This window comes from Drosophila santomea, chromosome 2L (assembly GCF_016746245.2).
Source record: "Drosophila santomea strain STO CAGO 1482 chromosome 2L, Prin_Dsan_1.1, whole genome shotgun sequence".
Taxonomy (NCBI): Eukaryota; Metazoa; Arthropoda; class Insecta; order Diptera; family Drosophilidae; genus Drosophila; species Drosophila santomea.
In genome coordinates, this window is record NC_053016.2 from 7,059,202 (window position 1) to 7,073,309 (window position 14,108).

Here is a 14,108-nt window from a genome sequence, read left to right on the forward strand (position 1 = left end):
GCCCACAACTCAAACAATTTTTAATTTGTTGACTCTTCGTGCGGACCTTTGACAAACATTTATTTTAATTTGTTTGGCCCGACTAACGAAATAATTTAGATAAATGCGAACACCCTTTGTAGAGCTCCAAACTTTCCACGAACATGAGATCTAATTAAGCGAATCCATTGCTTGGTTTCCTCGGAAAAATTCTCAAGCCTGTCCACCAGAATTGATTACTTGACCCGTTTTCATCATGACGTTTTCCCGAGAATTGCCCAGCGCATTTTGGCAGTTTTTCACAATTTTATCAGGCTATTTTCAGACCCATTTTCCCATTCACTCGATTTTCTTTGGGGAATTCGCCTTTTCTCGTCGCCTTTATTTTGTGTAATGTGCCAAAATGTAGTAACATTTTTTATTTATGTCAACCGCTTTGCACATTCAGCTAGCAAAAAAAAAAGGTCAATGCGGATCTGGGCGAACTTTCCCTTATTAAATTATTTCCCACTTTTCCATCTAGACTTTTCCCCGTTTGCCAGAGATAAAGGCACATAAAGTGACCGGAATAATGTAGCTTATTTTAAGTTCCTACGCAGTTAGGCAAGAATAAAAAAAGCAGTAAAGGACAAGTGTTATTGCATAGATCGGACTAAGGAACATTTAATCGAAAGTATATGTGGGTATTTCAATACAGGAAGTTAAAGTTTGTTTTTAAAAACTTCTAACCATTTGATTTAGGAATCTCTAATTAAATGAACATAAACTCTCTAAAGTAAACTTTTAAAAATTCACTTCACCCAAAGTTTTCATTTGGGTGGCACTTCCCATTCACTTTCTGCTGACGAGATTAACTTTTCGCAGCCACAGAAACACACAATTAGCCGCAGAAGAAATTGCATTTGACGATTTGTGGATGGAAAATGCAAATAGATGCGCATAATAAACGAACTCGGGGCCAAAGACAAGCCTCGTGCAATTCAATTAAAAACTGCTGACCCATCCGAATCGGCAGGAAGTCAAAGTGGCAAAGTGGCAAAGGGCTAAGACAAAGGAGAGTCCTGCGAGGAGGAGTGCGTGCTGATGAGATGACTGGCATTAGACATTAGACGCAGGACACGAGACTGGCAGAAAACGCTGCCTTCGAGTGCTCGGCACTTCGTATCTAATTATAATAAAAAGACCGGGCTGGGTGAAAATGGCATGGGTGAAAAGGCCGTAACAACAAATGGGCCTCGAGATGATTAGGCCGCGATAGCTGGCAGAAGCTCCTGTGCCGCCAAGGACGACACAAATTACACAAATGGCATGCTGATTAGGACGGAACGTCGAAGATATCGACACACAGGAGGCGACTTACTTCGTCCTGATTGTGCCATTTTAATTAAAGCACGGAATATTGGCAGTGAGAAAGAAACGAAACGAAATGAAAAGAAGTCCTCGACATGTTGATGCTTATGATTGCCGAATCCAGGATATATTCAGCCCTTGTCCTGCTGCCACTTTTAATTCAATTACGCTTTTCGTGTTATCAAACAGAATGGAAGCGCTAGAAATTAATGAGCGCTAAATTAGTGAAGATTATGCCATTAGGGGTTGACTTCCCCCTACATTCCTCCCCCGCCGATTCCACCCATTCCCTCTCAGCTTGAATGTCCTTTTGCCTGCAGCTTTATCGAGCTGCCGAGCTCATCAAGTCTCAGCGTTGTCTGATGATTTTTATTGTTTGCCTGACCTAATTTTCCTTTTCTTTGCATTGACCATTTCTGTTTGGCCGGCCTATCTCTAATGTCTGAATTGCCCACAAAAGAGGAGAATGAAAGGCATTCCACTCTGCAGAGTGCTCCCATCTGGCCATTCCCCATTCCCCCTCGTCTCCCCCCGTCCAGGCAAACACACACAAAAATGTTTATGAACAAAAAGCTTTGGCATCCCTTTGTGGCTGTCTCTTTTCGGCCGGATGTATGGCTGGCTATCAAAATTTAATATGAACAATAGCCAAGAACTAAAATACCCTGGCTTGCACACGTATTTCGAGACAGGCACTTGTGCGTCGAGAAAAGTGCCTGTATCCTGCGTAAATATTTTTAATTTAATGCATTTTTGAAGCTGACGCATAACGCATAGGTGAAATTGAAATTGAATATTGTGTGGCGTAGGGAAAAATATTGCTAAAATAAACACTAAAGGAATGAACAACTATTTCCAATAATGAATAGACCGAACTGAGATTTCTCACAAATTGTGGTAGAATATTGCCCAGATATTGTACCAGTTAGTTGGCTTAAAACCAACATCTTTGTTTTGAATTTCTAGGAATCCGTGAACGCTGCAATTCCCAGTTTCCCATTTATCAAACCCACAGCCCGCTCAAAACTCAGATTGCTTCGCCAGTAACTTTACATATGAAGTTCATTGACAAAGTTCGTGTTTTGATCTCTCCAAGGGGGCCTGCATTTCCTGGTTACAGCCAACCCTCTGGCAAAAACAATGACAGCAGCCAAACCCTTAACCCATTGTTCTCATCCAAAGTCGCATTTAACATTTTAACCTTTCATTTTCGAAACAATTGCGTCTGCTTATAAAAAATAGATGCGAAACGAAACGAAACGAGGCGAAATACCAAGAGAGATGGCCGAGTTGAAGGGAGACTACGGCTTGGAATGGGTTCAGATGTTGTGGAATGGTTCTTCGTAGGTGGAGACCAACTCTGCGGTAAATGGCAGCAGGATGGAGCTCCATGCGGGGATCCTGGGATCCTGGTTGTGTCCTGGCAGCCAGGACTCGACTCGCTCACTCAAATTAAAATGTATAAAACAGAAGTAGACTGATTCGAGCTGCGGCATGCAAATGGAATTAGGACTGGGATGCGGGTGTTTGGCATGCCGTGCATATTCCCAAAAGCAATAACGATGGCAGCCGTGAAGGAAGTATAGAACTCGACACATTTGCACCGCGGAAAATATCATAGGAAATTTTGCGTTTATATTAAGGGTGTAAGCCCACAATAATGTAGGTAAACAGCATAGGTAAACTTTGTTTGCCCTGCGATACATTTACTAGAAAGCTTAGCTTTAACAAATAGATTTTTCGATTGATTTGTTTAACGGTTTAAGGTCAAATTGATTGCAATTGAAATTCCCGCAGTTTCTTTTATGAAGTTATTATGAAACTTCCCGCAGTGCAGCCACGTTTCACTTTGGTCCACATCAACCTTTGACTGGCGATTCCCGTTCTCCGACTTTGAGTGGGTTATGCATGCCATAACTCTGTGGCTAACATTTCAATGCATTTCATTCCGCTGCAGATGTGCAAATTTGATTCCGAGTCGCAGTTGATGCGCAGCTGTTGTCTTTGGCTCGTGCTCGCACTTATTACTCATACGCCCGGTGTGTTGACATATTTCCAGATGGATACCGGGTCCTTGCTATGCCTTTGTAGGCATCTCGCTCAGGCATACCTGCGCAGGATTATACACATCCTTTCTGCCTCACTCCACACACACACACATGCATATCTCCTTGTAACTTTGTGTATCGTTTGCTGTTTTCATTTGCGCTTTGGCATAAAAACTTTGCATACTTTGTGGCGTCTCTTGCAGCTTGCGGAATGTTCATCTGTGCTACAAATAATTGTGAGGGTGTGTGTGCGAGTGTACGAGTGTCCCTGTGGAGTGGGGATGTGTGCTTGTGTGCATGTGTGGAGCTGACAAGTGCAATAATATCATAACGACAACAGCAACAACACGTTCGTACCCTTCTTCCCCACTGTTGTTTTTCTGCATTGTTTGTTTTTTGTGCTGTTTTTTCGCCCCGGGCTGTTTGGTCTCACAAGTTCACAAAACCCACAAGTGCAGAAATCTCCAGCTGCCCCACACTCACCCAAATCCTTATCCCCAGGCTGGAGCATCTGCGTTATGTGATTAAGGATTGCAATTTTTGCGACCAAGTTGGGGCCACAAATTAGTGATAGAACACAATATGTCCATTAGAAGAGCATTTCCTTAATATAACATTAAAAGTAAATTATAAAGGTACCCTAAACTTTTTTAAGAGGCTTTCGGATATAGTCTTTAATTGAATCTTAATTGGTTTATACACCATTAGAGTTTTTGCTGCAGCCGCTTGCAAAGGTTACAAGGTATTACATCATCGCAAGAGTAATCGATTTAAAGTTTCAACTAAAAAGTAAACCTGTTAGTTGCCCGGTGAACGAAGACATGGTGTTTTAATTGAATTTACTCGTGTCACAGTAAACTTGAATATCATCATTGTCGCTCTTTGCAACTGAAACCGAAGCTCAGACGGCAAATGTTGTCGCGTCACCTTGCGACATGGTAAATTGCAGTTGTGCCACGCCCCAACCGCCCATTTTAAGCGCTTTTAAATTTATTTACTTGCTGCTGTTTCTGTTGCTGGTTTTCCCTCGAATGCAAAGGCAAAAAGTCCAGACCCAGACGACACATAAATTGCCGGCATACGTGTGTGATGACAGGCGAACGAATGGATGAATGAATGGCCTGGCGGACGGATGAAGGGGAAGCGGTACGGACGGACAAACGGACGGACTGACTGACGGACGGACGGACGGACGGACGGACGGAATGCAGACATAGCAAACGTGCATATATACGGCTGTGTAACGGTGTGCCATATCCACCAATACCAGAACACAGACGTTGACAAATTGATTGCATTCTTTTATTTTCTATGCCGACGACATCAGTGCACCATGCACCACATGGCGTATGCGTTATACGTTTCCCCCTTGCCACAACTTTTCCTGGGGCTCCTTTTAATATGGTTAGATGCAGTTGATTGAGTTTTAAGTGCCGTTCTATGACAACGTTTGCCTTTGCCTTCAATTAAAATGCAAAAAACAAAACACTTTGAAATGTTTGCCAGGGTAAAATGAAGTTAAGACACTGCCTGTTAGGCATGGGTACGTTTTTTAGTAAAAACAAATTGATTTACTTACTTTTAGCCAGTAGATGGATATTTTGTTTGCAATATTAATAGATTTAAGGACTGCCAAGTAAGAAATTCCATTAAACTTCCGTCTTTCCAGTCTTTCAATCAGAGCTCATTTTTAAAAACGCCCCCTTATGTATTTGACAAGCTGCCAGACGCAAAAAGAGATCCGCCCCAATTTATATTTAATACATCATTAATAATTTATAAATGACTGCACATCACGGAGTGTAGAAAATGGAAGCTCAAGGACTCCTTTCAGTTGAATTCACAATTGAAAACTCTTGGCGTGGGCTGAAGAAAAATCCGCTAAACTGTATGATTAATTCATTATTTATTTATGACATTTACAGATGGTGTGTAGAAATAGAAAGCGAATTTCCGATGAATGAATACAAAGTCCTTGTAGGTGTAGGGCTTCCAAGGCGAACAGAGATCCTCTGTCAAAAGAAAAAAAAATAAGAAAAAGCGTAATTTTCTCGGCCTTGCACGCATCATCTGTCGTGGTGAGGGGCATCCCCACCAAACCACCACCCACCGCCCCTCGTTAATGCTATGCAAGCAGAAGGACCATCTAGTCGGCTCCACCCAAAAAGCACGCCCCACATAAATATGCATAGAAAATGCCTAAAAGTTAATTACCGTCAACATTCTGAGTGGCGGCTGTCCGGGAGGGGGAGGTGAAAGTGGCAGAAAGGGGCGTGTTAGATGGGCGTTGATTTTAATTTATGGCAGACAAACTTTTCTACCCAGCCATAAACATCTATGTGGCATCTATGTGTGAGTTGGTAATTTAATATTCATGACCGTGTTAAAATCAATGCAAAAGACGGAGGCGAAGCAGTTGACGCTACTGGTACGCGTCCATAACAATCTAATTAGCAATATTTTATATTAACGACCTGGCTGCTAATTTTAATTGAAATTCTATGCTTCCTTCTATCTTAATTTTTTTGCTTGCCCACCCCATCTTCCTATCCATTTCGGTTATAAATCTCGGTTTACCCTTTTCCATCCAACTCCAGCCCCGCGGAGTCTGCCAATAATTACCCTCATCAAAATTTGTGTTCTTCAGTTTTAAAGGGCAAAATATTGTGCTGCTTGTGCGGGTGCTTCAACTTGTTAGGGCCCTTATCGAACATGTGAGGGAAAAGTGTTAAATGGAGGGGTTGGTATTGGAGCAAATTTATAAAGGGTACCCTTTAAGCACCCTACAGACACCCATACCAAACAAAATATGTCATAAGCGGAGAATTTAATAACAGTCCATAACTGTGATATTCAAATACCTCATACCAATTACCGCTTATATTGATTTTTAGGGCAATGGATATGAAGTAGTCGAGGCAGGCACAACAGCAATAGGCTTCTTTGGCTTTTGCTCTTTTGGTTAGCTTAATTCCTCCATACACATATTATGCTGTCTCTCAGCCCACACACACTTGCAAATTTCCATTACGCCGTTTGACATTTCATTTCAAATGATTCTGCTTGTTGACTTTAATTAGCTGAGATTTGTTGCTGCCTCGGCACCCCGTCTCATTTTTCTCGCCCACATGCTAATAGCTTTTCCCCAGACCCTGAGAAAACCGAAAAGAGGTTCCTTTCCATGTTCCTTTGCCAGTAATTGAACCAAAGGACTAAGCTGTGTTATTTACCTTCCATTTGCATAGTTGCGAATTCACCCGAAACGAGCTGGAAAAAACATTGGAAAATTGTGCTCTTTCCCCTTGCGGCGTTTTCCGTTTTGGTCATGGAAAGTCTCATTACCAGAGCAACAACCACAACGAATCGATTTCCTGGGCGAATTTCCCACCACACCGCTTTCCTCGGTTCGGGCTCATACAGGTGGAAAATGCGCAAAAATTCATTGTGCAGAAAAAGTTTCCTTTAAAGAACATAAAAACCAAAAAAAAAAACAAACAACTGGCGGATGGGTGGACTTCACCTGCCATCGGCTGTTGCTTTTTGCTTTTTGCTCTCTGCTGGCGTGTTCGGTGGAAAAGTGTATTAAAAACGTAGGGAAATGCTCAGCTGCTTGGAAACAAACAAGGGGTGTTCTGTGCCACAAGCTCCCCATTTTCCAGCAAATATCCGGGGGACTTCCCCGTTCGGCGAACTCTGCGGTCTGCCGCTCGGTAATAAAATGCTCTAAAATTAAGCATAAAATATTTAAATTCAAATTGTTTTAGCCAGCAACATTTTAGGCTGGCTTTAATGTACGGCCAGAATTTATGTAAACTTTGCCGTTTCTATTTAAATTTGCATTTTATTGCAATTTGTTTGATATTTGCCATTGCTCAGCTCTAGCACATAAATTCTTGTTTTATTTTATGTTATTTTATGCATTTGGCTTTTATTACCCATTTTTCCAGCCATGCCTGCGCTCCTTCAGCCTTCTTTCGAAGGTACGCAGAGTATATATCTGCCCATCGTGGGCTTTTTTGTTCCGGCTCACCAAATGATAATTTATGCAAATGTCTGTAGTCCCGTGGAAGAAGACAAAAAATCGCTGAGGGTTGCAACAAAAAGAATCCCGAATTCGAGGAGCGGATCCATTTTCCATTTCCATTCTAGTTTGCTTTGTGCTGACATGCTTTTGTCATTTATTTTGTTTATCTCCTTTGCACTGTGCTTGTTCCATGTAACAAATTATTATTATGTTTCGGCCATTTTTAGCTGATCCAAGCTCTTCACCGAGCTCAGTAAATCACAAAAATCGGGTCCTTTTTCGGCGTTCTTCTTTTCTGCATTTGAGTAATGAGCTGCTTATCGAGAGGTCAAAAGGTAAATCTCGGCTTCTTTCTGAAAGTTAATGATATGGCTTCATCTCCTTTTGCGAAAAGGTTGATGCCGTGTTCATGTTTTTGATAAACATGATGTCTTGCATATTTCTATTTCGTTTAAAGCCATCATTTAAGGGTAAAATTTGATATCCAGGTATCCTTTCGCTCCATTACATCGAAGTCTTTTTTGAGTAGTACTGAAGGGGTCTTTTCACTTTTGCTCAACATGCTGGTGTGTGCATCCATCGATGGCACTTTGCCAAATTCCTGCATTAGTTTCGTTTACTTTTCAATTGCTTTGGCATTTCCCTGTTCCTTCGTTTCCATGGGTGATGTTTCAACTGCACTAAGTAGCCAATTGACAACTACAAATTGAACATTTATTTTCCAGCTGCAGCTCAATGTGCAAGTTGCCCAAAGGAAAACGGGGGGCTAAATGTTTTACATGCCCATGCACTGGGTCTCAAAGGACTCAAGTGGTCGGTCATCTGTTTGACAAAGTGAACAACTAACTGCTGGAAGTCTGAGTAGTTGTTTGAGCAGCTAAAATAATAGAATTTTCCCCTAAATTTGGCCAAAGATGCCTCACTGAGGCAAATAGTAAAGGCAGAAGCTGCTCCAGCTCCGTATGCAAATGTCTAAGACATGGGTCGATGACTACCACAGTCATCCTCATCGTCATCGTCGTAGTCATCCTTCTTGAAGTTTTCCTCTATCAAACGAAGGATACACAGCTCGATCCCATTTGTTTATTTGTTTACTTTTTGCCATTTGCCTGCATGCGAGTTTCCCTCTACTTTGTCAGGGTTTCCCCTCCACTTTCTCGTATTTTGGTTGTCGTCATTATTTGTTGGCTTTTTTTCCTGTTAAGCCATGAATATTTTCATATTTTCATGTGACCACTTTTGGGTTCCTGTGACTGCGACTGCGACTACTTACTCCTGTCCCTCCTGCGTTATCCTGGCAATTGTGAGCAAAACTTTCGGCTGCTGCCTTTTCTTCCTCGGAGGTCGCATGTGTAGGACCATGTTATTTAATAGGCTTCTGCGACTCGGAAGACGAGCACCAAATGGCAGGCAGCTCGGTACAGTGGGGAAGTGCGTTCAAAAATCATACTTTTCTTCAACTCTAAGATCTGTTCGCATATTTCTAGAAAATGATTCTTTTCTTTTGTATTAGTAATTTTTAGATGCAGTTTCATACATCTCCATCAAATAACTTTGTTTCTTCATTTGAACGTATAACCTTTTCGTTTTGTTCCACTGTCAAAAAATATGCTCCTTGGTTCACAGGTCTCCTCGCTGCTCCCGGCCTCTCCTAATATATTTCCATCTCACCCTCGTTGTTTGTTTTGTCTGTGTGTCTGGAGTCCTCCGCCTTTTGGAGTCGTCTACATGTGTCTGCCCCTTGTCGCTATCCTTGCAACCCCTTGGTGCCCCAAACCACAACCGCTTTCCTTTCTGCTTCCGTTTGTTTGCACAGTGGCTGCTGTTTGGGTAATGCGTTCAGATTATTAAACATATTTTCTGATGCCTGACAAATGGCAGGACAAGCAAGTGGTGGCAAAACTTTTGACGTGGGACACAGAGTTGCGTTGTCTGATGTTTACGCTGGAATTTGCGCAATTAAAAGGAACGCTAGTTACTTTAAGTGATCAATAAAAAGCAGGAACAGTAAGTAGGTCAGGCCATTAAAATTGCCACGCCACGCTAGGCGAAACAGAAACACACACTCGGGATACACCCCAAAAGAGATTTATGTGTGTTTCTTTGAAGGGAAGGGAGGAAGGAACACTGTATCCTATATGGTATCCTGCTCCTTGTTTAATCGTTAAAGGAATTCATGGTTTGTTTCTGGTTTTTCCCTCCTCCGGCAGTACAAGTTTTCCCATGCGTTGACATACGAAGAAGGGGGTGCCCCAACATCATACAGTACATACTTGGATCGGAAACACACGAACTTGCAACTCGACCATAGAGGAAGCCACCTGGCGTCGACAAGCGAACACACTTTGGTTAAGTCGACTCCCCTGGGACTCTCGCTTTCAGAAGTTGCTGCTAAATGCTTTCTGATTGTTATTTTTCGTGTTTTCCTCGGTTTTCCTCGTTTTTCCTCCGTTTTCCTCGCTTTCCTCCTCCGGCAACTGCGAAATTACAATTATTACACGGACCCAAACTCAAGTTTTCCACTTCTTGCAGTTCGCTTCTGCCTGGGCTGCTTTCCCTAAACTTTGCTTTTTGCCGTTCCAAATGCAAAATCTGGTAATGTAGGCGTGTTTAACACAAACTTAAGTTGTTCGTAATGACTTTGTAGCAAAATTCGGTGGAGATGGAGTCGGATGGAGTGGTGGGAGGATGTAGATTAGGGCGGTACAGGAACTTAAGATGCCATTCTTAAAGGCCTCAGACGGAATTAATGAAAAAAGTTTGCAGTTCGAAAAGGACAACCAATGGAGAGGCACAAATTACATGGTGATGCGATAGACCAGATTTGCAATAAGCTACTAAAAAGTAATTTATAATAGTAACGATTTTTCGATAATGAGAGTTATAGATTCTAACGGGCCACATTGAGTAGCTTTGCTTTTCTCCTCGCCAGCACAGAGATCACTTGATTCAAATTTCCAAATTCAAATCTAGTTCATTTTCTTGGAGCACATGAAATAAAGCACAAACAATCAGCGAAATCAATAAAAACCATGGAGGATGACCTGGAATTTCTTATCAACGCCCTGTCGGTGCCAAACACTCCACTCACCGAGCCCTACGATGAGTTGCAGCTACTCGAGATGCGTGAATCCTTCAAGACGCTGCAGAAGCTCCTGCGACGCAGTTCGCTGCCCGTGGAGGCGAGTCTGCGTTCCATGCCGAGATCGAAAGCTGGTGGACAAATAGATGCACTCCCATCCCAGCTGGCTATTGAGGACAACGCTTACGAGAGGGCCAGCGATCTGGTGTGGAACTCGGCGGAGAGCGGAGCCCACTCGTCGCCCATCATTTCGGAATGCGGCCTGCGGGATTGGAGAAAGGAGAATCCTGCCTCCGATATTGGAGACAGGGCACTGGTGCCTTACGAGGAACTGTGCAATGAGCGGAGCAGCTCGGATACCACAATCACCAGCCGGAGCTTTGACTCATCGGGAATCTCTATCAGCATACCTGTTCATTTGGTATGGAACAACAGTGACTACAATCAGCAGAGCACGGACAGTGAAACCACAATAAAGGCGGACGGGTTCAGATACAGTTTCAAGAAATAAGTCACGGTCCACCATGTTGGTTTTCAAAATAGGATTGAAGTTTCATACATATTTAATACATGCAAAGGTCTCATAATTATAAAAAATATTTAAAAAAAAAACCATCCAAGCTTTCCGCTATGTGAAACCACTTCGGCAAATCCTCCACTAGTGAAGCGTCTCTCTATGCGATTCTCAACAAGTTTAGCTCGTAAGTGGATAGTAGATCACGGATCCACGTCATCAAATTAGTACGCATGACCTGACCCCAGACACAGTTTTAATGAGTGAGCATACCAACATGGGGCTTTGACCCCCTGCTTAACCCATGCCGGCCATTCGGAATGGTAGCATTGGAACTTGTAAAAGTGATTAAAACGGAAATTTAATTGAAATGCGCACATTTGCGTAGGCATTTGCCCATTTCCGTTTGACTGGGCACGCAAACCACTCTCGGATGCTCAGATACCGGCATAGAGAATGCCAAATGTTTGTCTACAAACAAATGGCCTGCGGTTATTTTGCATAGTACTACTGGGCGGTATATATTTTTGAATTCTGCGTTCCTGAATGTAATTTCAATATTTTCTGGTGTTTGCGTGCGTGCAGCAATTTCCTCGACTGCCAAAAAATCGAATTTCATTTCGTATGAAATTTGCTCTATGTCCGTTTCCATTTGCCGATTTCATTTGTATTGAAATGTTCGCCAGGGACTATTTTGTACAGGTGAAGCCTTCGAGCAATTTGCTTTCGCTTTTCCTGCCTTTGATTTTTCCATATTGCCGTCACCTAGAGAGTTCGTTTGTGAGTGTTTCCCTGACTGCTCCTTTGGCGAAATTAAGGTCCAGAGTTGGGGAACCTGTGCTGGTATATGTCCATTTATTGCTATGCATATTCAACGGTGGTATGTACGGCATGAAATTCCGGAATAGAAGTCGGCAAATGCAATAAAATTGTTGTATGCCAGCAATTAGTGTAATGGTCGATCTGAGGAAGGGATATGAATGCTTTGAGAGAGTGAGGGTACTTAAGGATTTCTGGTTCTGATTTTGTTTGGTTGCACCTTTTGGTCTCCAGAATGTACACAAATTCGTATCGATTAGTACAGAACTGTATCTCAAAGCTTTACATAACCTTAAGGTTAAGTTCGCGCCTTTCTATGCGCTTCTCAATGATTTCACTTCGTGCTTTTATCTTATTCAATACTCGTTCAATTATTTTGCTCTTTTCAGTGACTTCTCCATTCAATTTCCAGACTCTACATATAGTTTGCTTTTTATCCGTTTAGTCAGCTCTTCTCATTCAATACTGGCAATGCTGCCTCGCTTTGGCCCACCACTTTTCTGCTGTTTGTTAGTCTGGCTCTTGTGGGGCGTGTAATTGCAAATCCAATTAATTTACGAACTAGTCACAGCAAATGTGCTACTAAGTAAGACATAAATAGCACAAGACTCCCTACTTTGCACTCGAGTGTCTTGTGTGCCAGAATTTAAAGTACTCGTGCTGGATTCAAGAGCGGATCTTCCATGGCTATGGATAGATGGAGATGAGGAGGTTCGAGAGTTTGACGACGGTTTGGGAAGTGCTTTCGTGTGCTCAGGTTGACAAATGCACAACAATTAAGGGAGTAGTTCCTGTGAATTTATGCTGACGAAGATGATGGCCCCGGGGCTGCCTTGGAAATTGAAAAGCGAGTCCGTCTCACTCCTACGGATCATTTGGGGTAGATGAACATCCATTTCGCTTTAATGCTTCCGTGGCGAGCATTAAAAAACCTGAGGAAGAGAAATTATGCTAATAAATCGCTGCGACACGTGTCGTTGTACTCTCGTTTTAGTCCCTTTACCCAATGCTAATGGACATGCGCCACGAAATATGCATCGAGTATTTTTCAAAGTGCCACATTGTTGCACTGCTCCGGATTATTATGAACTTCGGCGCACTGCTGCACGTGGTGTTTACACATCATTTACATAAAACGAGCAACAACTTTTTGCAATTTCTTAACGAACAGCGAAAGGAAAGCCCAAACGGCCCAACAAAGTTGTTAATTATACTTGACTGGACGACACGGCTCAGTCTTTTCTTTTTCGCTTCACATAAAATACACAAAAATACAAAAAAGGTGCTTTGCTCACTCAGCCTTTGATGGCGGAAAGGCGGGGTAGGGATTTGCCAGGACCTGCCCGCTTATGACGTGCTGGAAGAAACCATTAATCAAAGCCGCCGAGTCTAGCACGGCAGTTTTACATATATTTCCCTTTTCATTTCGCTTTTTTTTGTTAGCTTCTTATCCGAAGCGGACCATTTTAACGACTCGAAATGGGAAGTTGTTCTTACCAATGTTGGGTTCTCTTGGGTCGCGTGCGTATCATTTGGCAGGGAGTGCGGCCCTGAATCGGTTGCCAGATTAAACAATTTGAGGGCTAGCGGAAAAAATGTGTATGGCCTAATTGTAGTAATTAATGAGTTTAGTTTACAGCGCCGATGAGCCATGAACCACGAAATTATGCAATGATTAATGTTACAGCCTAGTTTATGCAGGAAATATGAATATAGGAAAGGTGGGCAGAAAAGATAAGTGGTAGGAAGTAATTAATAAAACCCATTAGCTGGCCTAAAAACTTGGCAATATTCTAGCAAATAGTGGACTTGGACAACATATAAAGTGTTATGGCCTGTAAAGCATACTCCCCGCATCCTTTGACCTGTCTGCGCCGAGCTCCCTGCTGGAAAGGTGCAATCCAAAAATTTAATTATATGCCCCAGCGAATCGTGAATAAAGCCAGTTGACGCAACCCGAGAATCCATAGACAATGCCCAGTTGCAGATACACATATAGTACGGCAAACAAACAAGTATTTTTAATAAGTGGATGGATGGCTCGAAGGGTTTCTGTCATACACGTGCTCTGTAGTCCCAGCAACCTGGGATCCTTTTTTTCTTCATCTAGAATTTGCAATAAAACGTATGGCTGAGCAATTGTGCTGCGGACGAGTAATTTATAAATACTCGTCCTCATCCTCGTCCTCGTCCTGTTCTAAACAGAAAATCCTTTATTTTCCAATGATGCCGCTGTTGAGCCAAACTAATTTCCCGGACAAACATGAAACGGCCCCGGTTGCATCCCCTTTG

The 14,108-nt window shown here is 42.5% G+C and overlaps 2 protein-coding genes across 3 annotated transcripts in view; both read left to right on the forward strand.

The window, feature by feature from the left end:
- Positions 1 to 14,108, forward strand: part of LOC120449192 (E3 ubiquitin-protein ligase TRIM9) — a 76,771-nt gene that overhangs the window by 12,353 nt on the left and 50,310 nt on the right. The window lies entirely within an intron of this gene.
- On the forward strand, positions 10,313 to 11,075 carry LOC120449217. The gene has a single exon (XM_039631589.2). It carries the CDS (start codon positions 10,434 to 10,436, stop codon positions 10,992 to 10,994), a length of 561 nt encoding a protein of 186 aa, XP_039487523.1. The 5' UTR covers positions 10,313 to 10,433; the 3' UTR covers positions 10,995 to 11,075.

Excerpts from the sequence above, each read along its gene's own strand:
- LOC120449217 (XM_039631589.2), top strand. The coding sequence starts at position 10,434 with ATGGAGGATGACCTGGAATTTCTTATCAACGCCCTGTCGGTGCCAAAC.